Genomic DNA, 25,764 nt, shown 5'->3' with positions numbered 1-25,764 from the left:
AGACTGTCATGATAGGGCCCTTACTCTTTTTAATGATTGAAGATGCTATGACTTAAAGCAGTGGTTCTTTTAACTCGGGATCGGTAAAAATATTGGAGGGCTCACAAAATGATCTGCAGTCTGGATTAAAGTCATTTTCCTAAAGGTTTTAGTCAAAGTCTGCCATTGACATAATTCCTTTGGTGTTGCTTTTCTTGGTCTTGGCTATACCCTTCCTTTTCTGAGTACTTCATTCTAGACAGGACAAGGTCAAAGTTTATGGTCAATAAAATAGTTTAGTGTGCAACATGTGGTGTTTTCCAACGTAACCAGAAGTCTAATCAGACTAATCAGTTTCATCCAATCACCTCACAGCTCGCTACACGGTTGTCTTGGGAACTCGTCTGTCCTGTCTGTCCTCTATGACAAGAAGACTGTCAAGGCCTCACTTCCATTGTTCTTGTCATCCTCCTTACTATAACGTCTTAGCACACATTATGTAAGAACAAAGCTAGTGAAAACAGTGTAGAGCTTTGGTAACCTTACCAAACCTTACCCATCGTACTGTAACATCTTGCCTAAAGTAATCGTCTCACAAGAGAGAAAATATGAAAAGGAAATAACTCCTTTATACCATTGGGCAAGAAGCAATATACATTAAATATAATGTGAGCAATTTCGTTTTAATATTGTAATAAAGAAGTATTACGTTTATTACAGTGCCACATGTGTTTATAAAGACAAGGGAATTTTATTCATATAGCATACTGATTCATTTAAAAGTGCTCAATTATCAAAGTATAAAATTGTACAAACAGTAGGTAAAAAACAACAATAAATATGTTACATAAATTCAATATTGCATACAAACATGCAATATAGCACAATTGCGCAATTGTGATATATAATTTCATGTATTCTGGATAGTTGGTGAAATATACCACATATAAAAGAAAGAAAATGGCTTAAGTGAAAGAGAGATACAAGTCTAACTTTTCCGACTTCATAATACTGAGTTCTTCATCTTCCCCTAGTTCTGTTTAAATAACAAAATCTTCCAAACCAATTGACTAAAATCAAGAGGAAATAGACATATTTCTCTGTTCCACTGTAATTAAATCAAATAAATATATTGACACAGTGGAACTAATTATAAATAAAGCAATTATATTAATACAATATAGTGAAAAAATAAATAAACATTGACATACAAAACTGAAAGTATCATGTAAAACTAGAGACATCTATTACATTATTGTACATGCTTTCAACTTCAAATTCAAGCATTCAAGAGATGTTCATTTCTCTTGGTCTTCAGGGGAATACTTGCTGTCATTTTGGAGGGGAGGTCCTGATTGGTCTGTACAACCCTTTGGACCGTTGCCACCCTGGTCTGTGGAGTCACACAAATCTGAGATTGTCCTCTTGGGGTTGACCCTTAAATCTCCTTCACCACAACGTCAGCAACACCATGCACCTGTGTGAGCTGCCTGCAGTCCAGAGATGCTACCAGTTTCCGGGGGCCAGCAAGCGTTGGGATAAACCGCTCTGTTAGGGTCATCACGCCACGGCCTACCACATCACTGATAGAGAGAGAGAGAGAGAGAGAGAGAGAGAGAGAGAGAGAGAGAAAGAGAGAGGGAGAGAGACTCAATTAGGACTCATCTGTCAAATAGGTTCAATATGATGCACAGTCTAAGATACAAAGTATATGTGTGTGTGTGTGTGCTTACCCAACAGTGATCTTGTGTATGCTTTGCAGGCCCAGACCCTCCACTCTAATGATGACATTCTTCAGTGTCATGGGCAGTGGGTTGGTGAAAGTGATCTTGGCTGTCATCTGCTTTCCCACAACAGCATCCCCTATAGGCTGGGGGGAGGAAGTGCAAAGACAAGATATTGGGCTGTATTTTGCACACTGGCGTTTTCCACCCGCGCAAAGTTTAAGTCGGTATTTTGCACGTTTATTTTTTAAACAATGCGCCCAGGGGTGTGGCAATTAACAACCTAGGGAGGGGCCTGGCACATTGTCTAAAAATCGCTATTGTATACCTGGTCAGAAGTCTATAGCGAGTTGTTTATATGTTATTTTAAGAGCGCATTGTCAACAGTCATATTGGCAGGTGCACGCACCATCCTTCTATCATTCATGAACGCACACCAGCGTACGTCCATGCAAAACATTACAAATTGCACGATTAGAATGGGAAACATAATTAGAATAAAGATATTACGAAATACTGTACATCTCATGATGAGTAGTTATTCACCATCATTTGCAAATTGGTAATGGCGGCTAAAAGCGATTAGGGGAGAGGCGAGAGACACGTATGGAGCACAGCTGAAGACGCACTGTCACGAGATATAAGCAACTCCTCTGCAGGATAAATGTTGTTTTGTTCAGTCATTTGAGCAATATTTGTGTAAGTGTTGCTTTTTTTCAGCCTATGTTTTCGATGGTAACACATCGTCAGTCAATAGTGAAAGTAACTGCATATAACAGTCTTGTCGTTGACTGACACCTTGGTGAAGTTAGTTTCACTTTGCCAATGAGTTTAAATAATAGACGAGTGCAAATGCGTAAAGGCTATGCTAGGTTTTAGTAAAGCATGGATTAGTGGAATGACTATTCCATACGATCTCGCAATCAGCCTCCTTCAAATGCGCCGTTGAATGCCAAAATACTGATGCATTTATTTGACATATCGCGCTTTGCGCCGTTAAAGGGGAAGACAGATGTCATTCTCATTGGTTTAAATGATGTTACGCCCCAAACACACCCATATGACTGATTAAAAAACCTAGGAACACCTTGTTGCGCCATGCGCTCGACGTTTGATTACGAAACCCCTCCCAATGTGGACTGGACATCCTACTAAATTTGAGTAAGCTTTTGACGAGTGACGATGCGCTTTAGAATGTCATGTTAGGGCCCATTGTGTTACTCTTTTTTTTATGAGAGAGGTACAGGGTCCGCGGTTACAAAACCAGAACAACAAGAGAAATCATTAACTCCTAGTGTGTGTGCACTGCAGAGACAGGTGAGCTTACTGTGATGGTGAGGTCTGGGGTGCGCAGGCGGAAGTTGAACTGAGTGGCCAGCACCTGGCCGGTCTCTTGGACCTGCCCGGACAGCATCAGCATCAGTGCTGCCTGGTCCACCAGCTGGTCCTGGTAAACCTGGTATGGAAGGACCCATTCCAGTGTCTGGACTGCAAACCAGAGGAGATTAAAAAAAAGACTTTAATATCATATTACCGATAATGAAAAACAAAAAAATAATTGTCCTTTTGTTTGTTTGTTGTTGTGTTTTCCCTTCTACTATGTAAAGCAACCTTGGGTTTGAGAAAGGTGCTATATAAAATAAACGTATTATTATTATTATCTGTCTAAAAATGGCAAAGTGTGAACAGCACACAAGGTCATGCTGACCTTCTGCTGGTGCCAATTCCACAGGGGTCTGGTCCTTCTTCACGGTGGCACGGACCACGCCGGTGTAGTACATGACGTACACCTGGCTGTGCAGGGTCAAAGTTCGCGCCTGGCTGCTGGAGTTACGTAGGATGATCGACAGCTCGGCGTCAGCGCCCATCCGTGGGCCTTCTCCGTCCATGGTGACCTGAATGTCAACATCCTCGATGGCGGTCGAGGAGTAGACCTCGGGCTTGGAGCCATACCGAGAGGCCGTCTCCACAGCTTTGCGCTCCTCTGCTGTGCCTGTTAGGTGAAGACAACGGGAGAACGGGAGGACATGAGGACATGAGGACGGAATCAAGACGAGGAGAAAGAAGAACTATTACTGTAAGTAAGGGATAATGTGTTGTCCGTCGGTAATTATCGGAAAATAAGTCCCGACAGGGCGAACAGAACCCCGACACGCAGCTGTCATTATATACTTTGCAGCGGTGATTATATAGATTTAACAGCCCTCAGAACGTTGGGAAGGCCCATTCATGTGAATGGAACTTTCTACAGCACTCTGAAGAGCCGTGTAATAAGAAGAACTAAAGAACTATTTATTTTTCATGACTACCACAGCACTGCACCAAATGGATGTTCCTGTGCCAACAGAAACAGTTCAACTGAGTCTGAGAGAGACTCAAGTTGCATGAGGTGACTGAGCAATGCATAATCAACAAACAGACGCTCTGGACCCAATACTCAGAGCAGTGATCCGATCAATAGAACTACAGATGAGCATGTGATGCTTTTCGCCTGATCATTCGCCAAAGCATGTGATCATTGTTTGCACCACTGCATGGTCATTCATGCATAGACCTACCATAGCCCCAGGAAAAAAATATTTATGACAGAAAGTATGCTTGCTGAAGAGCACATGTTCTGTCACTATGAACAGTAAAAGCGAAAGCTGACTAATATTTAGCAAACAATCTAAAGCAACATGGACTCAAGCAACGGGGTGTTAAGAAACCGAACCCAGGCTGACCAATTGTCAGGCTAGGATGCTGCCGCTACTTCACTGCAACCACAGAGGAGTAGAAGGGGGTCTAAAAGGAATGGAGTGGCACATTAAAGGTAAGAAATGAGCCATAAAAGAGTGTGCAGGCTACTAGTCTCTCTGTGTGTGTGTATGTGTGTACGTGTTAAGAGTCTCACCTTCAGGGTGTTTGTAGAGGTGTGTGATGTCGGCACGCTCGTCTGAGCCCACTGCCTTGGTGCTGATGAAGTGGCCGATGGCGTTCTTCTCCGAGTGGATCTGAGTGAAGGTGCCGTCCGCATTTCTCTGCCAGTAGATCTTATCACTGTTCACCTACAACACATCATCACATCCAGTTATCACACTGCGGACCCCAGTAAGTTAAAAAATCAAAGTAAAAAAATATTCTTGGTGATAATAAGTCAGTCAATAGGTCAGACATAAAATTATGATTTCTAATTAACCAACATCAGCCATTATTTTAGGCCAAAAAATATAATTTCCTGTTAGCCACAGTCAGCCATTAAGCCATTTATTTTCTCTCCTACGTACTTAAAGGAGAATTCCGGTGTGATATTGACCTAAAGTGTATTGAAACATGATACCGAGTGTGAACGTATGTCTCATAGTCCATCTCGGCTTGTCCCCTGCACTCCAAAATCTGGCGCTAGTTAGCCGATGCTACCAACAGCTTTTTCAATAGTCAAATGCATGGATTCCAGTTTCTTCCAGTAGCAGCAACTGGAATCCATGCATTTCCACTGAATTATTTTTGGAATCTGATCCCTTATCATACCTGTTCATTCTTACTCGTTGCTTGACTTATCGTGACTAAATTCAAGATGGCTGCAAACGCTAAACTTCGTGAAGATACTGTCTGTATAAATCGTCTTGTAAGTAAACTACCAGTGCTTTTTCAAAGTTACAGATACATTGAGCCTCGTAAATGGGTGTAAAACAGTGATTTATTTGCATGGCTAGCCCGATGCCGAAGCGCCACTATTGAAAAAGCTGTTGGTAGCATCGGCTAACTAGCGCCAGATTTTGGAGTGCAGGGGACAAGCCGAGATGGGCTATGAGACATACGTTCACACTCGGTATCATGTTTCAATACACTTTAGGTCAATATCACACCGGAATTCTCCTTTAAATCTTCACTTTTAACTGTGGAAAGAGTGGAGAGAAAAGAGAGAGAGAGAGAGAGAGAGAGAGAGAGAGAAACTAGAGTCTGGTCGGAAACCAGATGAGACAATAAGGCGGGGGATCACATCAGCCAGCGGCAAGCGGCAGCAGCAAACGTAACGCAAGGCTCAGACCATAATAAGTTTTATCTCATTCCTAAGCAACACAAACGGTTTGTCAATTGAATACGCTCGCGCTTGTCGAATTTTCTTTGAAAGTTGAACCAAGTTCAACGCTCAGCTTGTTCAACGCTAGTGTTACGCCAGCGTTGCCACCGTTCCACTGCCGAACCATAGATAACAATAGGAAACCTGCCGCTTGCCGCTGGCTAATGTGATCCCCGCCTAAGTTGTCTGGAGAGGAGAGAGAAATCCCTGGCTGATCTAAAGGAAGGGAGTGATGGGGGAACGGAGGGGTGGCTGACCTCTGCAAAGACGAAGGGTGCGTCATGCTTGAGGAAGACCTGCCCGTCCCGCACGGCGTTGACCGAGGCTGGGCCACAGCGGAAAAGCCCCTGGCTGGTCTCCTGAGGGGTTGAGTCCACCACCTGCCATCCGCCCATCCCAGAGGGCAGGTCCGTACGAGCCATCCAGCAGTCGTTCCACACGTGGAAGTTCCTAAAGATAGATAGATAGATAGATAGATAGATAGATAGATATACTTTAATTATCCCACAGGATAACATATACACATATAGTCCACATACATAAACAAAAAATTACTTTCACCCACAAGACATAGCATGTGGTAGCTGTCAAGGTACCATACACATCCAAGCACCAAAGTGTAACTGCCTAATAAGACATAAATTACATAAAAAGACAGAAAGGCAAGAAACAATCATTATTTTTTATTTCATTTAATTTACTTTTTTGATGATTGCTGTTTTGATGATGGTATGTTACTATTGATGATGGTGATGATGATGATGTGTTGTTATTGTGATTTATGAATCTACCTATCTCTCTATCTCTATCTGTATGAATCTATCTATATTCATGTCTTTACATGCTCTGACAACACAAGGACTCTCGTCATGTCAATAAAAGTTAACTACAGAGAGTCAGACTGGAGGTGGGGGAGAACTAAATCATCACCCTCATTTGGGTTTGTGTGAGACCACACAGTATGGAATGAATAGGGTCAGAGATGCAGTGATGTCAGAGGTTTGAGTGTTAACTAACCACACAGAGTCAGCGTTGAGACTGTCCAGGGGTTCAAAGTTCTCGTCAAAGTAGACATCTGTTGTCAAGGAGATGTCTGTGTCGTGGGCAGAGTTGTAGTTGGTGACGCTGCGGGTGGGGATTCCGAAACATCTCAACACTGGACGAGGGAAACAAACACATAAATAAGCAAGCAAAACAAACAAGCGCACGGCACACTTAACACATCATAAACCATGTTACTGTGTCATGGCTCAGTGTCTACAAAAAACTAGGACAATGAAATCCCAAAAAGAACACACACACACACACACACACACCTGTGGTGGTGATCCCAGAGAAGACCCAGCACTGGCCATAGCGGACCGGAGTTCCTTTGGAGCTGTGGTACTGCTTCAGGATGTCCACACTGCCACTCCACGCTGTCGGAGACGTCCCACCCACGTAGCTCCCTGACCAGTTCCCTTCCAGAACACCCCCGTCATTCGGTGAGTTAATCTGTACCCGCACAAAGGGGATAGGACAACAGTTCAGAGAAATTCTCATTTTGCAATTATTTCTGTAATTCCTTTATTTTAATTTATTTGGTTGTTAGAAAAGTGATGTATGGTGTCAGTGATTCAGCTGAGTTTTTGATAACAGTGATTGTATTTAGTCAATTTAGTCAGTCTAGATTTGTGGTTTAAATGAAGCAGAGTCTTACCATAGCAGAAACCACTCGAACGACATTCACTGGGTCTCCCAATCCAGAGGCAGGGACTCCACTCTTCTCCAGAACGTACAGGCAGGCTGCCAGCATCCCTTCACCAAACTGAGAGAGAGAGAGAGAGAAAGAGAATATCAGTAAGCAGTATCATGCAATACGTGATCATAAACATTAGGCCTGAATCCGTTGAGGTGAATGTTCCGATTCTCATCTTCAGGTTCTCTCACCTGCCCAAAGTTCCACGTCCTGGCCCCGATCTGGCTCTCCGTCCCGTAGTAAATCCTCCCCACGTCATTCAACACGTACTCCTTCCTCTCATCCTCATTGTCCATGTACACAGCATCATCTGAAAGGCCAGATGCACATTTGGTTAGGTCAGCTATTGACCCCTTCTAAACACTTCAGGAAGTTACTTGGCCAAAGAACAGGAGAGGTCATCTTTATTCTCTCTCTAGAATTGGCTCCAGTGCGCTAACTCGCAACCACCATTATGTGTCTTTTCTGACTGAGTTGGGAATCAATTGCATCTCCTACACTCAACAGTCAGCTTGACCTAGTCAAGTCATCTTGTTCCTTTGACTGAGTTGGGTTATGTGAATGTGTGTTTATGTGTAAAAAATTTGGACACTACATTAGGGATAACTTAAGTCAGTCAAAGTAGCCAGACTGGACTTCAATTGAATCAGCAAATCTTTGTTTTTCACAGCATACATCATGTCTGTCGCTTCTGTCTGTCTGTCTTTCATGCACCTTCATTCCAGGGGTTGAACAGGATGTAGATGTCATTGGCAGAGTCGTGTGTTGACATGGCCTCGCCTTTGGGGCTGTAGGTCACCACGGTGAGCTCGTATTGGCCGATGGCGGCGGACGGTAAAGAGTTGACGGACAGTTTGACGCGGTTGCCGTCCTTCTCGATAACCTTGCACTCCCAGCGGTCATCCTCCAGCTCCTCCACCAGAGGGATGATAACGTGAGTGCCCTTGGACACAGTGGGCAGATTACCTGTACACACACACACACACACACACACAGAATTATATATTTACTGAGGAAATATTATATTTATAGTGAATAATTATATACATTCATGATTTAAATTAACACCCACAGTCCACAGACATTACAATTGTGAGGGATGTAGACACATTTGTCCACAAGATCACCACGCACATAGAGCCTAGTTACACACACCCTACTACTGATGTCATAGCTTCCAGCAGACGTAAATGTTTGCCCCCAGATTTTCTTTTCCAGAATGAAAGCCAAACCGCACCTCTGAAAACCACAACATGATTGCTAAGACAAACTATCACTGATGATCTGGTAAGCTGCCAGTTCCAAAACCCATTTGTTCACCAAAAAAAAAAACAAAGCAGGCATGTTCATGCCTGCCCAACGCTCTTCCCCTCTCTCACACGCTCACTCTCGAAAAGGCTTTTTCCATTGCTGATTTGGCAAAAACAAATCAATGCAGGTCTGCACAAAGAATCTTCAATGTTGGCTCAAACTACACACTCTTGGTATGTACCGTTAGATTCACATATCACAGCAGAAAGCTTACATCCCCAGGTCATGAGCCATTACTATAGCAGAATGTGTGCCGTTCCTTAGATAAACGTTACACACACTTGTGATCACATACTAGGCAAACACATTTGATCGAGCGAACAGTACAAGGACATTTTAAATAAGATTGAAGGGCATTACACAACAGCAGCAGCATAACAGCCAGGCTACAACGGTTGTGCAACTGAAGCATTCCTTTCCGTTCCGAGCATAAAAATAGATTCAGAAGACTGGTCTAATATTTTTGAATGTATGCTCATGTCTGGTGTAGCCAGTTCCATTGATTATAGTGGAAGGTTATTGTTGCAGCAGACATTCCACGAATGGAGCGCGTTAGTTACTTGCCTGATGCAGCCAGCCTGTAAGAGTAACACATTCTCATTTGGATAGTCCTCCAAGGTCTACAAGTTACCTTAATGAGCACTGGCCCAAAACCAAAAACAGATTTGAATGCCTGGGTGTATTTTAAAGAGCAGAATATTTGTTTCAAAACTCGCCCCACTCCTCTTTTCCATTTCACTAGGTGCAGATGAGAAACAGGTTCACTATCAAAATAGCAAATACGAAAATATTACACCATACTTATAAAATGATTTGTTATTCAATGGGTCGTGGCGCCACCGCCATTACCATGCCAACCTCAGAGGTAAGGCTATTGTTCTGTCATTTCTCCTGGGTTATGTCATTTCCTGTGATGTCAATGAATGACTAATGTCATGGCAGCCTTACATGTATTCAGGAATTATTTCTACTGGCTCTATTCCAAAACCTCGAAGTTCTGTGAATTGCTGTGGTCGGCTAAGTAAACATGGACGGAGTCTCACCACCAACTGAGTACATCAAGATACCCAGGGTACACTATATTTCAGATAAAATCCAGATGAATGGATTTCAACAAAAACATGGTAGTACTCATTTGTATCCGTCATGTGATGCCTAATGGGACATAACATGAATGTATATTATGTACAGTATATGTAATAAATGTCATATTTTGTGGTCCTGTATATTCCCTCTACTGTAGGTCTATATCAACAGAGGTATTCACCGTTCTAAAGTAAATGGCGAGTGAGATCGGCCTCATGGCACACCAGTTGAGAACCGTTCTACAGTAAATGGCGAGTGAGATCGGCCTCATGGCACACCAGTTGAGAACCGTTCTACAGTAAATGGCGAGTGAGATCGGCCTCATGGCACACCATTGGGAGGACATAGAGGGAGAGGTATATGGAGGGAGTGTTCTGGTATGGTGGCTGAATGTGGGAATGAATTAGCAGTAAAAGGAGAGCATTAAGAACAGTCTGGAGATCAGACGGTCTTGGGACACGAGAGATTACTCGTGACCACTCTTACTGTTGCCATGGAGAAGAGGGGGAAAAACATCATGTGGTATGACACACACATACACACACACACACACACACACACACACACACAAGTAAATAGGTTGCACTACTCAGAAGCCATTAAGTTTTATATGGTGTAAGAAGAGGTTCTAATATTATGTGAAGGATCATGACTGTTGGGTGTGAGAGAAAGTGGATTAGAACATTATGTCCAATATTCCAATATTTGGTTTAATGTTCTGCATTTCTCATTAGTAGGTCACTTTGATACTAAAAGTATGATTCTATGTAATGACTGTATGATATCTGTACTGTCCCTGTGTATATCTGTGTGTGACTGTATTTAAAGATAAGATATCTGCTCCGGATTGCCAGGTTGCCACTAATCAGAGTCTGATTCAGTGTAGTCCACGTGAGATGGGATGACCAACGCCATCTCCCGTCAGCCTGGAAGGATACTTAAACCCTAACTATTTCCTTGTCTAGTCTTCCTTGATGCGCATCATTGTAAATTAACTCTGTTCCTGATTTTTCATACTATTGGTCTGACTGGGTCTCTATTAAATCTATGGTATCAAAATGACCATCAGTTTTAACACCAAGGGCCAGACAAGGTCATAGAAAAAAGGGAAAAGTATAGAAGAGTCTGCTAGATATGGAATGAGGAGAGGAGAATGAAGTCAGGTATTTTGGTGAAATGTATGCACACACACACTTACCTGTCTTTAACTCCAAGTGCAGCTTGTCTGTATTGGGGTCGTAGGGTCGTGAGAATTCAATCCACATCAAGAAGGACTGTCCTCGACGGATGATGAGGTCATTGCCATGGAAACTATCTGTATGATGTTCTCTGCGATTTTGCCCTGTCTTTGACTTGAGGAGGTCTACAGAGCTTACTGAAAGTAAAAGTACTATGACACACACAGGGAACAAAGAAAAACAGAAAAGTGAAAATTAGACCTCATAGAAACTGAATAGACAACCTCATTCATTATAAAACAGTGACAGTTACAAAACAACTACAAAGATAATTCTGTATATCCCTTCTGTATCATCAGGTAATCACACTGTCGAAAGTGGTTGTTATAAATATGTAGCCCCCATCCCCAATTTGCACTACAACAGTGTGTTTGTGTGTTTGTGTGTGACGGGGGGCTGGTTCCTTGTTATTTACCATCTAGTTCTTGTCCTCCTACTGAAGGTTTCTCCCCCCCACCATTCTCTGTGGGTTTGGGCACAACTACGTCTGGCTCGTCGTCAGAATCACTCGATTTGCGGCAACAGCAGGGGCACGCTTTCCGGAACCATCGTCGACACGCCCCCTCTTGCTTCTCCTCCTCCTCCTTCACCAGCCCCTCCTTGTCCGGCTCATCTTCCCAGCTGAGAGTGACCTCTGGGAAACGGCCGACAGCGGAGCGATTCCTCATGGACAACCTTTCCACTGGAGCAGAAGAACAGAGTGAGTGAATGAGTGAGATATAAATTGATGATCACTTCCTGTCTGTATATTACATTACATTACATTACATTACATTACATTTGGCTGACGCTTTTTAACCAAAGCGACTAACAACATGGTAAACAGTAAGTTTTAGAACAATTCTCACAATTTTAGGACAGTTTCAAAAAAAACATTAGAGTACAGTAAGAATAAGTGCGTCGGTGAGTGCTGTTTTTAGCAGTTACTTGTCAGTTTAAAACGGCTGGTGAGTGCTAGGATCAGTAAGACTTGTTGTAAGTGTTGCTATGAGAGTAGATGTTCTCTAAAGAGCTGGGTCTTCAGGAGTTTTTGAAAGTGGAAAAGGATGTCCCTGCCCTTGTAGGAACTGGCAGTGTGTTCCACCAACGAGGAACAACAGATGAGAAAAGTTTGATTGGCTTGAGCGCGCAGGTGGAGGTAGAGCCAGACGTTCGTCAGAGGGAGCGAGCGGTCTGGAGGTAGTGTAAGTCTGTATGAGGGCATTCAAGTAGGTGGGAGCAGAACCGAGACTACTTTGTAGGCAAGCGTTAGAGACTTGAATTTGATGCGGGCCGCCATAGGTAGCCAGTGTAGCTGGATGAGCAGCGGGTAACATGTGCCCTTCTGGGTTGGTTGTAGACCAGGCGGCGCCCAGCGTTCTGGATCATCTGAAGTGGTTTCACTGCGCAGGCTGGGAGACCTGTCAGGAGGGCATTGCAGTAGTCGAGTCGTGAGATGACTATTGCCTGAACCAGAAGTTGGGTAGCATCTTGAGTCAAGTAAGTCCTGATTTTCCGTATGTTGTAGAGTGCTAAACGGCATGACCGGGCTTAACTGAGGCAACATGATCTGAGAAGTTTAGTTGGTTGTCGAGAACAACTCCTAGATTTCTTGCAGTCCTGGTCGGTGAAACAGACAGGGAGTCAAATTTGATGTTGATGTCGTGGTGTATGGTAGGTTTAGCTGGGATGACCAGCAGTTCAGTCTTTGAGAGGTTCAGCTGGAGGTGGTGTGCCTTCATCCATGTAGCTATGTCTGAAAGGCAATCTGAGATCCGTGCTGAAACCAGGGGGTCGTCTGCATAGCAGTGGTATGAGAAGCCGTGCGAACGGATAATCTGTCCCAAGGAGGTGGTGTAGATAGCAAAGAGGAGGGGGCCCAGCACTGAGCCCTGGGGGACCCCTGTGGTGAGATGGTGAGGTGCGGATAGCTGACCAAGCCATGATACGTTAAACGAAGGCCCTGTGAGGTAGGATTCAAACCAGGAGAGAGCAGAACCGGAGATTCCGATGTCAGCGAGTATAGAGAGAAGGATACGGTGATTAACCGTGTCAAAGGCAGCCGATAAGTCAAGCAGAATGAGTACTGATGACCGAGCGGTCGCCCTGGCTTCTTTAAGGCTTCTGTTACAGACAGCAGAGCCCGTTTGGGTAGAGTGGGCGCTTTTGAACCCAGACTGATTTGGATCCAGAAGGTTGTTCTGTGAAAGGAAGTCAGAGACCTGTTTGGAGACTGCTCGTTCAATGCCTTTGGATAGGAAAGGCAGTAGTGAGACAGGGCGGTAGTTCTCGACTTGAGCAGGGTTGAGAGAAGCTTTCTTAAGTAATGGTGTTACCCGGGCCACTTTGAACGCTGTTGGAAATGTGCCAGAGGTTAGCGAGGCATTGATCACATGTGTGATAGCTGGAGCGATGGTCGGGCTGATGGACTGAAGTAGGCTCGGAGGTATAGGGTCCAGCGAGCATGTGGTAGGACGGCTGCATGTCAGGAGTCTGGACACTTCACTCTCGGAGAGAGGCGTGAATGCTGAAAAAGATGTTCCAGCAGTCCCTAGAGGTTGTAGGAGTGCGGTATCTGAGTCAGATGCGTTGAGTGGGCATGTAGAGAATTGACTGCTGATTGCCGCCACTTTGTTTGTAAAAAATGAGGCGAGGGTATCTGCAGTAAGGCTGGATGGAGGAGGAGGCAGCTGAGGGTTGAGTAGCGATTTGAAGGTTGAGAAAAGTTTTCGAGTGTCTGTAGCGCTGTTGATTTTGTCATGGTAGAAAGCAGTCTTAGCAGCAGTGATGCTGGCTGAGAAGGAGGTCAGGAGTGTCTGGTAGTTTTTGAGGTCGTCAGCTAGTTTGGATTTGTGCCATTTCCTCTCCGCGGCTCTGAGTTTGGTGCGCTGCGATCGGAGGGTATCATTTAGCCATGGATGAGAATGTTTGGATCGAGCTGGCCTTGTGGTAAGAGGGCACAGCTCGTCTAGACACGAGGTCAGTGTGGAGCAGAGCGAGTCAGTGGCTTCATTAACCTCCAGAGAGGAGAAGGAGTTGAGTGGAGGTAGACCGGAGGCAACCATAGAGGAGAAGTGCGTTGGAGACAGGTTCCGGATGTTGCGGCGGAACGTGACCATCGGCTGAGGAGCCGGAGGCTGTTCTGACAGGCTGACGTTGAACTGGATGAAGAAGTGGTCAGAAAGATGGAGAGGCGTCACCATGAGGGTGTCTGTGCTGCAGTTCCGAAAGTGAAGATCAAGTCAAGCTCTTTGCCAGCTTTGTGAGTCGGTGGGCTTTGAACCAGTTCGAGGTCAAAGGAGTGGACCAGGGCCAAGAAGTCCGTTGAGCCTGGGGCATCTAAGTGGATGTTCATATCCCCGAGAACAAGAAGTGGACAGTCATGCTCAGGGATGGAGGATAGCAGAGTGTCAAGTTCGTCAATAAAGTCGCCCTAGTTGGCCTGGAGGGCGGTAGATGACCAGCACGTAGAGTTTTGCTGGGGCGATCACTGTGATGGCATGGAATTGAATGAGACATATTTGTTTGAAGGCAGTAGCGGGGTGAATTTCCATTTGTTGGAGATCAGCAGGCCCGTCCCGCCTCCTCGCCCAGATAGGCGAGGGGTGGTGGGATAGTGTAAGGTTAGTGGAGAGTGCAGCCGGGTGGCAGTGTTCTCTGGTTTGATCCAAGTCTCAGTGAGAGCAAGGAGTTCCAATGAAAGGTGGTTGGCATAGCCAGCTATGAAGTCGGTTTTGTTGACTCTGGATTGACAGTTCCACAAGCCCATGGAGAAGGAGGTTTCTGTTGGTGAGGACCGTTTAAGTTCCTGGAGGTGAAGGGGATTTCTGCCCCTTTTGACATTTCTGCCCCTTTTGGCATGATGCCGGTTTCTGCAATGGCCGGTGATAACAGATATGGTGGAACGGCACATTTTGCCTTTGTCGGTGCCTGTGCTCGGTGAACTTGCACAGGTCAACTTGCTTGTCTTGACCGTGTCCGTCTTACACGAGGCTGGCTGAAACGAGGGCTGCCGCTTATGCTGCCGCTTCAGCAGCAGCCACTATTTTTATTCTGCTAGGAATTGCATGCAGCTGTCCTCCTGTCTCACTAATGATGCATCAGCGTAGACCGCCCTCTGACGTTCGCACAGCTTAGATTGTTCAAAAGGGTGTTAATTACTGTCAACTGAAAGTCCGCTCGCTCACACCGACCGAAACTCACAGTTTCAAGTAGCCTCCTCCCTCAGCTGTTCCCAAACGCCCAGAGTCCAATTCATGACATAATATATGACAGCCACCTGTCCCTGTCCATCATTGGCAGTGTCACAGATGTCATGGCACGGAGGTATTTTGACCATGCGGTTAGATTTACACAGCAAGTATTAAGCTAGGGCTCACCAGACTTCAAAGAAGCACTAACAATCACTGATGGTCTTTCCACAACATTCCTCAGTAAATTCTGAATCAAACTTGCCCTGAAAGGCCATGAGAGGCCATTTCCATATTAATAGACACTCTCAGTATTAATCCTCTTTGTGGAAGAAGGGAGAACATTTTTTTTCCCACACTTGCAATGCATTCCTGCCTCTCCTCTGCTGTCTCTGTTTGGCAACAGGCCACACTCTGTGCATGTCTTACAAAGACCCAGAGGCCTCAGGTCTCAGACATGCACATCAATAGAGGCACAACCCATAAACCCATGCCATAAACACCAGATAAACACAGGGCAAGTAGAGAGAGAGAGAAAGCAACGAGCTTAGTGAAATAACAAAACAACAATATAGAGGATGACAGTGATAAAGACGGTGAAGATACACAGAAGGATGACAGAGGAATGTTCACAGCATTCATAAGCAGAAACAATGAACCCACACTGCAACAACAGGAGGTTGTTATGGGTCAGTGTTAGCACAAGTATTGGGGACAACATTCTTTCAACTACCCTTATCTGAGAGACTAGACTAATAACCTGGCTGGAGAACAAGATCTCAGGAACTGCATTTTCTGCATATCACTGCAGATGATGACTGCCATGGATCACTAAGAAAGCATATTCACCATTACCTTTGAGGAGAGTCTAAAAGCTCTTTTGGGACATGTAATGGGAAATATATGAATGTTATATGAACATCAAGAGCTTTACATAGGAGGGCATCTGGAGAAAACTAACTGTGGGCAGCAGGCATAAATCATGAGACTCCAGCCAGAGTGACCCCAGGATCACCTTACAGCACCTCATGTCAGACCCCCACGCACAGACACTCAGACTGTGACATCAAAATATGTGTATTATCAAAATAGCGTAGTATTTACATACCATGGGTATGGATATTATCTAACAGGGCTTAAAATTCATTTTTCAAAATGGGGGGGAATTCCCCCCTTAGGTTATTCATGTAGGGGGGATTTACACAATTTGGGGGGGAGGGGGGGTCGATTCTGATACCAAGTCAAGAATTGCGCAATCCACCACCCTGACGTCATCAGTAATATATACTGTAGTGGGATCATTCACAACAGTGGACATCCTAGATTCTGCTTGACTCTCTCCACACACACAAACACACACTGAAAATGATAGCTTATGTGATATGTTTCTATCATATATTTTTGAATTCATATAGAGTGTATTTATTTAATAATGCATTTTTTAAAGTATAGCATTTTACTAGTAATTACTACTAGCTAAACATATTTAGTAATTTGAATGCCTCATATTGACGTTTAACCTATAACACTTAGGCATATCTTTAATGTGGTGTGTAGGTCCAATTGAGTGCACATTGGTGATGAGTAGGTGTAATTGAGTGCCTGTCACTTTAAGAAAATACCTGAGAGTAATTCTATGGAGTAACTAGATGTACCGCATAGCGGTACAAAATATGACCGCCGCTCAGTCCTGTACATCCGTTCCGCGAAAATAAATCACACTTCAATTTGTCTCCATATTTTACTCCATCCCCCACTCTTGAAACTTTTGTGTATGCTTGTTTGGCATGCCTGAGTGTGTGTGTGCGGCTGCACAGAAAGTAGCCTACTGGTGCTGAAAAGGTGAATAGATTGTAGAATAGCCAAAGAAGATGTAGCATTGTTATAAAACCTTTAAAATCTCTAAACAATCACAAGTAGGGCAGTTCATCACAGTTCATCCATTGCAACTGGATTGATGAAAGGTCACTTACACCTGTAGGCTACATTGTATTTGGGAAAAGCAAAAGGTATCAGCATAATGTTATTTATTTATTTATTTTTGATGTATTTATAAACAAAAACATCTCTGTCAGTTCCATGCTGTTTTCAACAGCTATCAAAAACAAAGGTCATTTTTGGATGGATGGATTTTTTGTGAATGTTTCTTCTTCTACATAAGATTTTAATCATCTTTAGTTCATGTAATACTTTATTGTCAATGCACAAATTAAGTAACAGTAGTCTGAAACGTTATTGTTAATGCACAAATCAAGTAACAGTAGCCTAGTCTGAAACGAAATGCTGTTTTACATCTAACCAGTGGTGCAAATAACTGACATGTCCAAATGGGCCTTGAAATGCGTCGCTAGACTGTTCATACACATTTTAACGGCCCAAAGTTGAAGAGCTTTTGTCCGTTATTGTTCGTGCAAATATAGGCTGATTCATGTTCCCTTGCATTGTTTAACTGAGGTCCATGGCTAGTCTGGCTTTCATCAGACCAAGCTCAATCTTTTAAGAAATCAAAAAATAAATAGCGGGCAGATCAGGCTGGGTTCACCCAGCCTAGTCCATAGGCACCCGATATTGTTTAATTTTCCGATTGAGATATACACGCTCTGGCTATTCTAAATGCAAAAATGCATCAGGGAGTTATGACAAAACGGTAACTAACAAACTAGATCCTAATAGAAAGCTGTTAGCTTCCCTAAGCTACAGGTAGGATTATAAGGTAGGCCTATTTACAACATCAATTGTCAATAGGCTATGCTGGCGACACAAATAAAATCTCCTTTGAAACCAATGGCTTCGCTTTACAGTATCAAAGCGGACTTAAACTGTCATATCGTGGCGAAAAGTTGTAATAACATTCACGCAGCTCCATGAGTCAAGGAAAAGCCGAATGAAGTAGCCACTTCTAAATGGGACCCACTACACAGTAGCTTAAGGTGTGTTGCTAAAGCAGCCATAATGAAATTAAGGTGTCATTGTTTGGATACTTCACACACGTGCTTTTTAATTTCACAGACTACAACTACCAAGCTGTAATCAAAGCACATCGATTCCCCTCTCACACCCTGCACGCACTTAAAACAAAATAAACAGGCGTCTCAGTCTCACGCATGTATAGGCAAAACTGTATCAGACCGATTGTAACGTTGGTAAATCTTCCATTGCACAGAATGATTTTGTAGCACGTGCAATAAATGACAGTCGAAAAGATACAAACAGTGCTGCTATACATTTGCTTGGTATAACCGCATTTATAGTTTTTCTATAGGGGCTACAGATCAAAGCGAAGAATGACGGTTCCATGCTATCCATGTGGGGGTACATGCCCACCAAGTTTTTGTGTACCCCGGTCTTTCAGTGTCCCGGGAATCCTTGTTGGTGTCGCCACTAAATGTACACATTAATTATTTTATTGTAAGGCCCCCATGAACGAAAGTACACAAAACTTGGCATGCATTCGGAGGGTGTCATAATGATCCTACACTTTTAATTTCGTGCAGTTTTGACCTTGTCAGCCAGAGATATTGTGATGAAAACACCTAATTTTTTGCTTTTTAATTTTTAACTAGGTGGCGCTATACATGAAATAGTATTATTCGCTGCGCGGCGGTCATAATAATCTGTAAATCTCTTAAACTCATATTTGCAAAAATGATGACACAGACAACATATCAAATGTTGAAAATGACAAATTTGACTCATGGAAAATATATGTTAATTTGATACCAGAAAACATGTTTCAAAAAAGATTAGGATGGTGATAACAAAATGTTGGAAAAGTTGTCCGGCTGCGCGGCGGTCATAATTAGCCCCCCTTCAACCTGACGGTTTTAGGCTGTAGTCGCTAGTGAATAAAAGTTGTGCATAGTGCGGTATGTGTATGCAAATCATTATGTTTTCTATGTCATTAGATACAATAAATGTTGACATGTCGAAGACAATCTTTCTGGGATCAAGTGTTGACGTGACCTGAGCTAGCAGGATAGTTACCAAGGAGCTCTTTCCAGATGTAAAAGTTTGCCGTAGCCTATTTGCGTAAGCGCAAAGTGGTTCTCTCTCTCTCTCTCTCCGTGTGTGTGTGCGTCTGCATGAGGCTATGTTCAATTCAACTCGGTAGTTGATCAGTCCGGTCAATAGCACCGCATTCACGCCACTTAATGATTAGGCTATATTAACGTCATCAGACAGGCTGTAAAAGTGTATGCGGGAATTTCTCGCATTATGATGGCTAGAGTTGCGGGACTTGAACAAATTATGCGCAATACCCGCAATCCCGCAGTGAAATTTAAGCCCTGATAAGCACATGCATGCAACCACACACGCACACAAACAGTACACATACACACACACGCACACAGCCAGTTCGGGGGGGGTGGGTGGTATGCCCATGTGTTTCTCTAGGCTACAGCTCCTCTACCCGCGTCAGACATGGCCAGGCCCACACACCATGCCTTCAAACACACTATCAATAACCCCTGTACCAGTAAGGAAACAGCTAAAATGCCTGGCATCCATCACACTTGCCAAGTAAGCAGCTCTTACATAAGACAGCCTGACGCAGGGCAGAGGGTGTCCATTTACATTGTGATGTGATGACATTATTTTATTTTTTACGTCTTGACATTCACCCAATCCTTACCGGCTGGTGTAAACAAAATACAGAATAAAAACGGGACAAAACCGGAACAGAACCAAAAAGAAAAATGCAAAATGTCATGCTGTTGGTCTGTAAACGGCAAGTCCCTAGCGAGGGCTGATTTCCGGTAATGAAAACCTCAGGGTGGAGTATTTGAAGAGTCTGGAAAGTGGTCGGAAAGCCCTTCCCAGGATTTGAGAGTTCAGAGGATAGTGGCATGGGGTGACTCAGCTATGAAACAAATCTGAGTCTCCTAAACGACCTGAAAATGCAGTGTGGCACCATACTGCCATACTTCCATGACTCAAACTCAATCCAGGCTCTTATGCCAAACACTTTCACACGTGCACACACTACCCTGATTTCTATTTTGACCATATTGATTTGATATGAAAATGCAAAGTTGACACAGTATTCCTTGTCCTAGCGTCTGAAATGTGCACACTGACATGTTGGTGCAGCCGTCTATATCTCCCCCTGTCTCTTCCTTGTGTTTTCTAGGTTTAGCTGTCCCCATGACGACAGGGGTCCTGCTTATATTATGTACCAAATCATCTGTGCCACACCCTCTGACTTGGAAGACTGAGATTGTGTGTGTGTGTGTGTGTGTTTGGGGAGGGTGTGTGTGTGGGGGGGTTCCTGGTAATTTACCATCTAGATCATGGCTTCCCCCCCCCTTGGTTTGTGTGTGTGTGTGTGTGTGTGTGTGTGTGTGTGATAAAAGCAATGGATCTGAAGTTATTATTTTTTTTTCCAAGCAAAAGGATTCGCACCCCAAACGACCATGGGTGACTGGGCACTCTCACTAATCCATTATAATTGCATACCCACATACATTTCACAATACTGTGTAATTAAACCACACATTACTACACCTTGTTTAACTAAGAACTGTGGTCATACCTATAAAACTGTGACAATTATGGCAACAGATCCCACTCAGAAGGCTCTTCCACCCACTTTAAAGTCATTTTAAATCAACGCCCAATTTAAATACATACATAGGCAACTATTGTCTTGTCTGCTGTTTCATTTATGCATGGTCAACATAAAAAAGAAACATTTACAATTACAACAGTAATAGTAACGAAACAAACTAAAAAAAATAACATAGTTTACGTTGAAGTACTGATCCGTTGAAGTATCTAAATAAATGAAATGCTAGTCAAAGTATTCTCCGGACTTGCATAGATCATATTCCGCACTGGATAGGATGGATATCAATCTAAAAACGTATGCAATACTTCAGGTCTGTCCATAACTATTCCTACACAATCAGGCTGTTATCAGTCACACAATTAATGACACATTTACCATTAGCCTATTACATTTAAAATATCTGTTTAGAAATGAAAGCATTGTCATGGTAAGACTAAGTGAACAGTGTGAAAAATATTAAATCATAGGCTACTGTAAATGTCAAACGATTATCAATAGTTATGAGTGCTAGATATCATGGATGTTTTTCTTACTTGAATGTAGTAATGAGTTGTTGAAGTTGTTTTAAACTCTAAAGGCAATGTTCAGCACTTGTTCAGCTACGGCGAGGTGTTTAGTCTAGTCTCTCTTCTCTTTTCCGTCGTCTTGGACTTCTCCCGTTGGATTCGCGGACTTCACTCTCTGCCCTGTTTAACTCGGAGAAGCTTTTTATAATGCTCAGCTGCCAGGTCCGCATGGCCAGTGTGCTACGTCATACGCCCTACTACATACACCCACGTCTTCCTCCCATCCACCTGCCGTGCAACAATTCTCACACATGTTTTACAGAGGAAACGTCTGACTTAAGAAATGCGAAGGAGAACGTGAGAGCGCGTTTAGTGACTCTCATGACAGGGTTCTGCTATAAATCAAACCAAGACATTTATCTTTTGAAGATAAATGGTGTCAACATGTAAGTCAATGTTCGTTGGGGGAAGCTGTTGGCAAGGTAGATAAATTATCTGAGAAAAAACAAAATCTAAAAACACACTTAGTCTGATAGGCCTAGGCTACATGACAATTTAGATAGCAACACAAACTAAGTTAGGCTTAGACTTTGTAGATATTCACATCACTTAGTTGACATTCAAATTTTCTTTCTGCTTCCTGCCTAGAAACACAGTTAGGACATCCTGGTCCGTGTAACGCTTTGCAGTGCTGTGTTCTATTTTCAGAATTCACATGAAAAAAAAAAATATAGGCTTTAAAATCTGTTATCCATTCTTTAGGACGGCACAGTAAAGGGGTTATTGATGCTTATTCAGAGTGCGAATTACCCCACCATAATTGGGGGGTACTGCTCCTTCACTTCTTCTATGACCATCATCCACTACCATATCAATCCCCATTGTGATCGCCAAGTGCAACATGTGTTGTGCAACACACATACAAGGTCTAAACATGCGACAAACTGATAATCAGTAGGCTACAGAATATCTCATTGTTATTATATATCCAAAAGAGAACTGTTTTGATCAACTCTCAAAAGTTAGAAGTTAAGTGCACTGAAATACCATTCTAATTAGTAAAAGTAATACCTTACAAGAAGCCTATTGCCTATTTCATGATATATTGATTTGGTTTATTTTTAGATTTCATAAGACCTGGAGGTAAGATCCAACCCTCTCTAGGCCTATTGTATAAAGAAACCAATTTTCCATTATAGTCTATGGTAGTCAGTGTCAAATCAACACAATTGTCTAGAGATATGTGAAACCTGAGCAATCTTTAATGTGATTAAGGAGCATACTATGAAAAAACATACTAGCCTACCACAGAAGAACTACAGAGCGGTAACCTATAAGAATCCGATAACCAGAATGTAAAAACAATACTAACCAATTAAAAACTAATTCAAATACTAGCATGTAGGCCTGCTATTTAGCCTAGGCTACTTGGCTCTTTTTATGTTTCCACAGGTTTCACTGATGTTATGTAGGCTTAGCTACATCAGACCCTCTTGTGCATAATATAAAAACAACACAGGATCAGTGCCAAACTAATTTCAAAAGGGCACAATAATTTATTCAAGATAAAATGAGAATGGACACCTAGGCTATGGACTTTCCAGGAGTTCATCTCCTTGGAAATGACAATCGATTTTACCTCACTACAATGTAAAATAATAATAAATTATTTAAATAGAGATTCTTGCTAACTAACCTTGGTGACTAACCAAGGTCCACTTCACTAGCCTCAGTGGGTAGGCCTAAGTAGCAGGTAAGCAGCCGGTAATTAAATGTATGAAGACGTGACATGAGCTATGAAAGAACAAAACACGTTAATACATGAAGGTTGTAAAATAGCACATTTTCAACAAGCTAGACGTCTGCTAGCAACTTACATTTACCCATGCACGTCAGCAGCAAACCGAATTTAGGCTAGGCTACTGGAGGAATCTACCTAGCGTTTTGTCATTCAAAGTTGACACTTGCTTGAGAAGTTGAAGTCGTTCTCTATCCATAGTCTCTATCTCCGTTGCTTCTAGCGCCACGATGGTTATAAATGGTACGGTCCATTATAGGGGGTAATTATATTTTTTCACAATATCAGAAAAAATATCCCCCCCCAAAACTGATATTTCTGTCTCTTTGGGTGGTACTGGGTCTTCAATGGGGGTATAGTACCCCCCAGTACCCCCTGTAATTCGAAATATGTGCTTATTTTGATTTTTAATTGAGCACAGTTATGGTTTTCTGTTCAGAAGTTAAAAATTGAAATAATGCGTCAATTTTCTAATTTTCCTTTTTTGCGCTTGTGGTTGGACTGAACCACGAGCAGGACACCATCTAGCTGGTGGATGAGAGCGCTGCCTGAAGTTGTGATTTTTACTTATTACTTTAGAGATTAATAAATAAAACTTCGCCAATTTTTGGTTGTTTTTGCTTAGCCTATTTAACACTTTACACTAGGTTCATTAAACGAAGACACAACAGTGAATAATTTATCAGTTTATCCATTTATTAATTTCAACAGCAAATAGCCTACATTGGCCTGTAGGCTACTACGGCTCAAGTCCATTGGTAATGCTCATGTAGGTCTCCAATTTGTGGCTATTTGTAAAATAATATATATGAAGAGTTTGGTTCCAAAACACTATATCTCCATTTTTTAAAACATTAAAAAGTCATGTAATTTAACTGTGTATTTCAGGAATATCAAAAAAATTGCAATTGTGTTGTTTTGATTTTTTTAGATATTTTTTTAGATTATCTTTAGTAAAGATAAATCAAACAACAAAACCCAATTACAGTTCTGCTGACATTACTTGGAAAACAAAATGTTCAATTTTTTTTTATGAAAATTCAGTAAAATGGAGGATATAACGTAAACTATATATATAAAAGGAGATATCAATATATATATATATAGATATATATATATATATATATATATAGCCTGAGAGTTAGATGAAGATGGAGAGGAACTGTGAGGGGCTTAGGCAAAAAGTTGCCTGATGTTAAAAGCACAGTGATCAGTGCAACCACATGCATCACACACTGTGCGTAGGGCACCAAGTGACTTAGGGGGCACCAACATTTAGCCAACAAATAGTAGCTTTACTGTAAACAGCTTTTCACTCTTGTTAGAGTGAAAAGCAGTTTGCATCTACAATGTCAAAATGCACCAACAGCATCTTACACCAAGATGATACTTTTCGATCCTCTCCATTAAGATCTAACTTCAACGTAATGCTACCTCATTTAATTGGGAACGCATCTGAGCGCACACGAGAGGGAGAGAGAGAGATTGGCAGGTTCCAACTGGCTTGTCATTGTTGATAATTGATATCTCCTTTTTAATATAAGAAACGTTTAAAAGTAAATCATGAAGGCAACAAAGACGAGGCTATAGGAGATTGTGGAGTTATCTGGTTCCCACTACTGACCAGTTATAAACTGTGAGAGCCAGGGCACTTTGACATACTGTAGGCTGCACTCACTGTGGTATTTGCATTTGTGTAATGGAACTGGTGAGTCTTGAAGTCTTCAATAATTTGTTTATATGAAGCACATGATATGCCGATTGAAACACATTCCACTCAGATAGATAGCTACCACAATGCACTTTTAATTGCAAACAGAAAATATCTGGCTAGCATCATGTCATTACATGCTTCTATTTCCAAAGGAATGAGAACTGTTTATACCAACTTAGTACCATGCTTATCATTGTTGATACAGGGGCAGCCGTGGCCTACTGGTTAGTGCTTCGGACTTGTAACCAGAGGGTTGCCGGTTCGAACCCCGACCAGTAGGACTGGCTGAAGTGCCCTTGAGCAAGGCACCTAACCCCTCACTGCTCCCAGGCCGCTGTTGTAGCAGGCAGCTCACTGCACCGGGATTAGTGTGCTTCACCTCACTGTGTGCTGAGTGTGATTCACTAATTCACAGATTGGGATAAATGCAGAGACCAAATTTCCCTCACGGGATCAAAAGAGTATATATACTTACTTATACTTAATATTGTGCTACATGCAGGGGCACTGCTAGAAAATGTATAGGCCTTATGACAGAAAATAATACTGGGCCCCCCAAAATGCTAGAGTGTCTGGGGACATTGATGAATTGAGACTTAAAATATATTAAATTCATTAGCATATTGAGATCTCTTCACATAGACAACATCACTAGAGTAGCTCCTGAGCAACTACAGTATAGTCTGCAGGTTTGAATAATGTAAAGGTGACACCTTGTTAAACTCACCTCAGCATGACATTTACTGAGGGTTGAAAAATTAAAATACACCCAAATCTGAAAACCCTTGTCAGGAGGGGACGTGACTATATGCATAGACTATGTGACAGTATGTGACTATGCACAAAATGAAAGCGTTCAGAACCACAGC

The 25,764-nt window shown here is 42.6% G+C and overlaps 1 protein-coding gene across 1 annotated transcript; it reads right to left on the bottom strand.

Moving 5' to 3' along the window:
• Positions 1-712: 712 nt before the first annotated feature.
• LOC125300420 (protein-glutamine gamma-glutamyltransferase K-like) lies at positions 713-21,550 on the bottom strand. The gene is made up of 14 exons (XM_048252343.1): positions 21,411-21,550; positions 11,555-11,821; positions 11,100-11,291; positions 8,219-8,470; positions 7,696-7,814; positions 7,466-7,573; positions 7,083-7,260; positions 6,784-6,922; positions 6,024-6,216; positions 4,597-4,750; positions 3,412-3,696; positions 3,031-3,191; positions 1,713-1,849; positions 713-1,562 (listed from the first exon to the last, which is right to left on the bottom strand). Coding segments are annotated over exons 1-14 (2,331 nt in total). The 5' UTR covers positions 21,412-21,550; the 3' UTR covers positions 713-1,417.
• Positions 21,551-25,764: the final 4,214 nt, after the last annotated feature.

This window comes from Alosa alosa, chromosome 9, assembly GCF_017589495.1.
Source record: "Alosa alosa isolate M-15738 ecotype Scorff River chromosome 9, AALO_Geno_1.1, whole genome shotgun sequence".
NCBI classification, from domain to species: domain Eukaryota; kingdom Metazoa; phylum Chordata; class Actinopteri; order Clupeiformes; family Clupeidae; genus Alosa; species Alosa alosa.
The sequence above is the reverse complement of the archived record's forward strand: the minus strand, read 5'-3'. Positions and strand labels throughout refer to the sequence as shown.

Coding starts and splice junctions, on each gene's coding strand:
- LOC125300420 (XM_048252343.1), bottom strand. Junction 11,292..11,554: donor AGGAGGACAAGAACTAGATG/GTAAATAACAAG, acceptor TGTGTGTCATAG/TACTTTTACTTTCAGTAAGC. Junction 3,697..4,596: donor CCTCTACAAACACCCTGAAG/GTGAGACTCTTA, acceptor TTCACCTAACAG/GCACAGCAGAGGAGCGCAAA.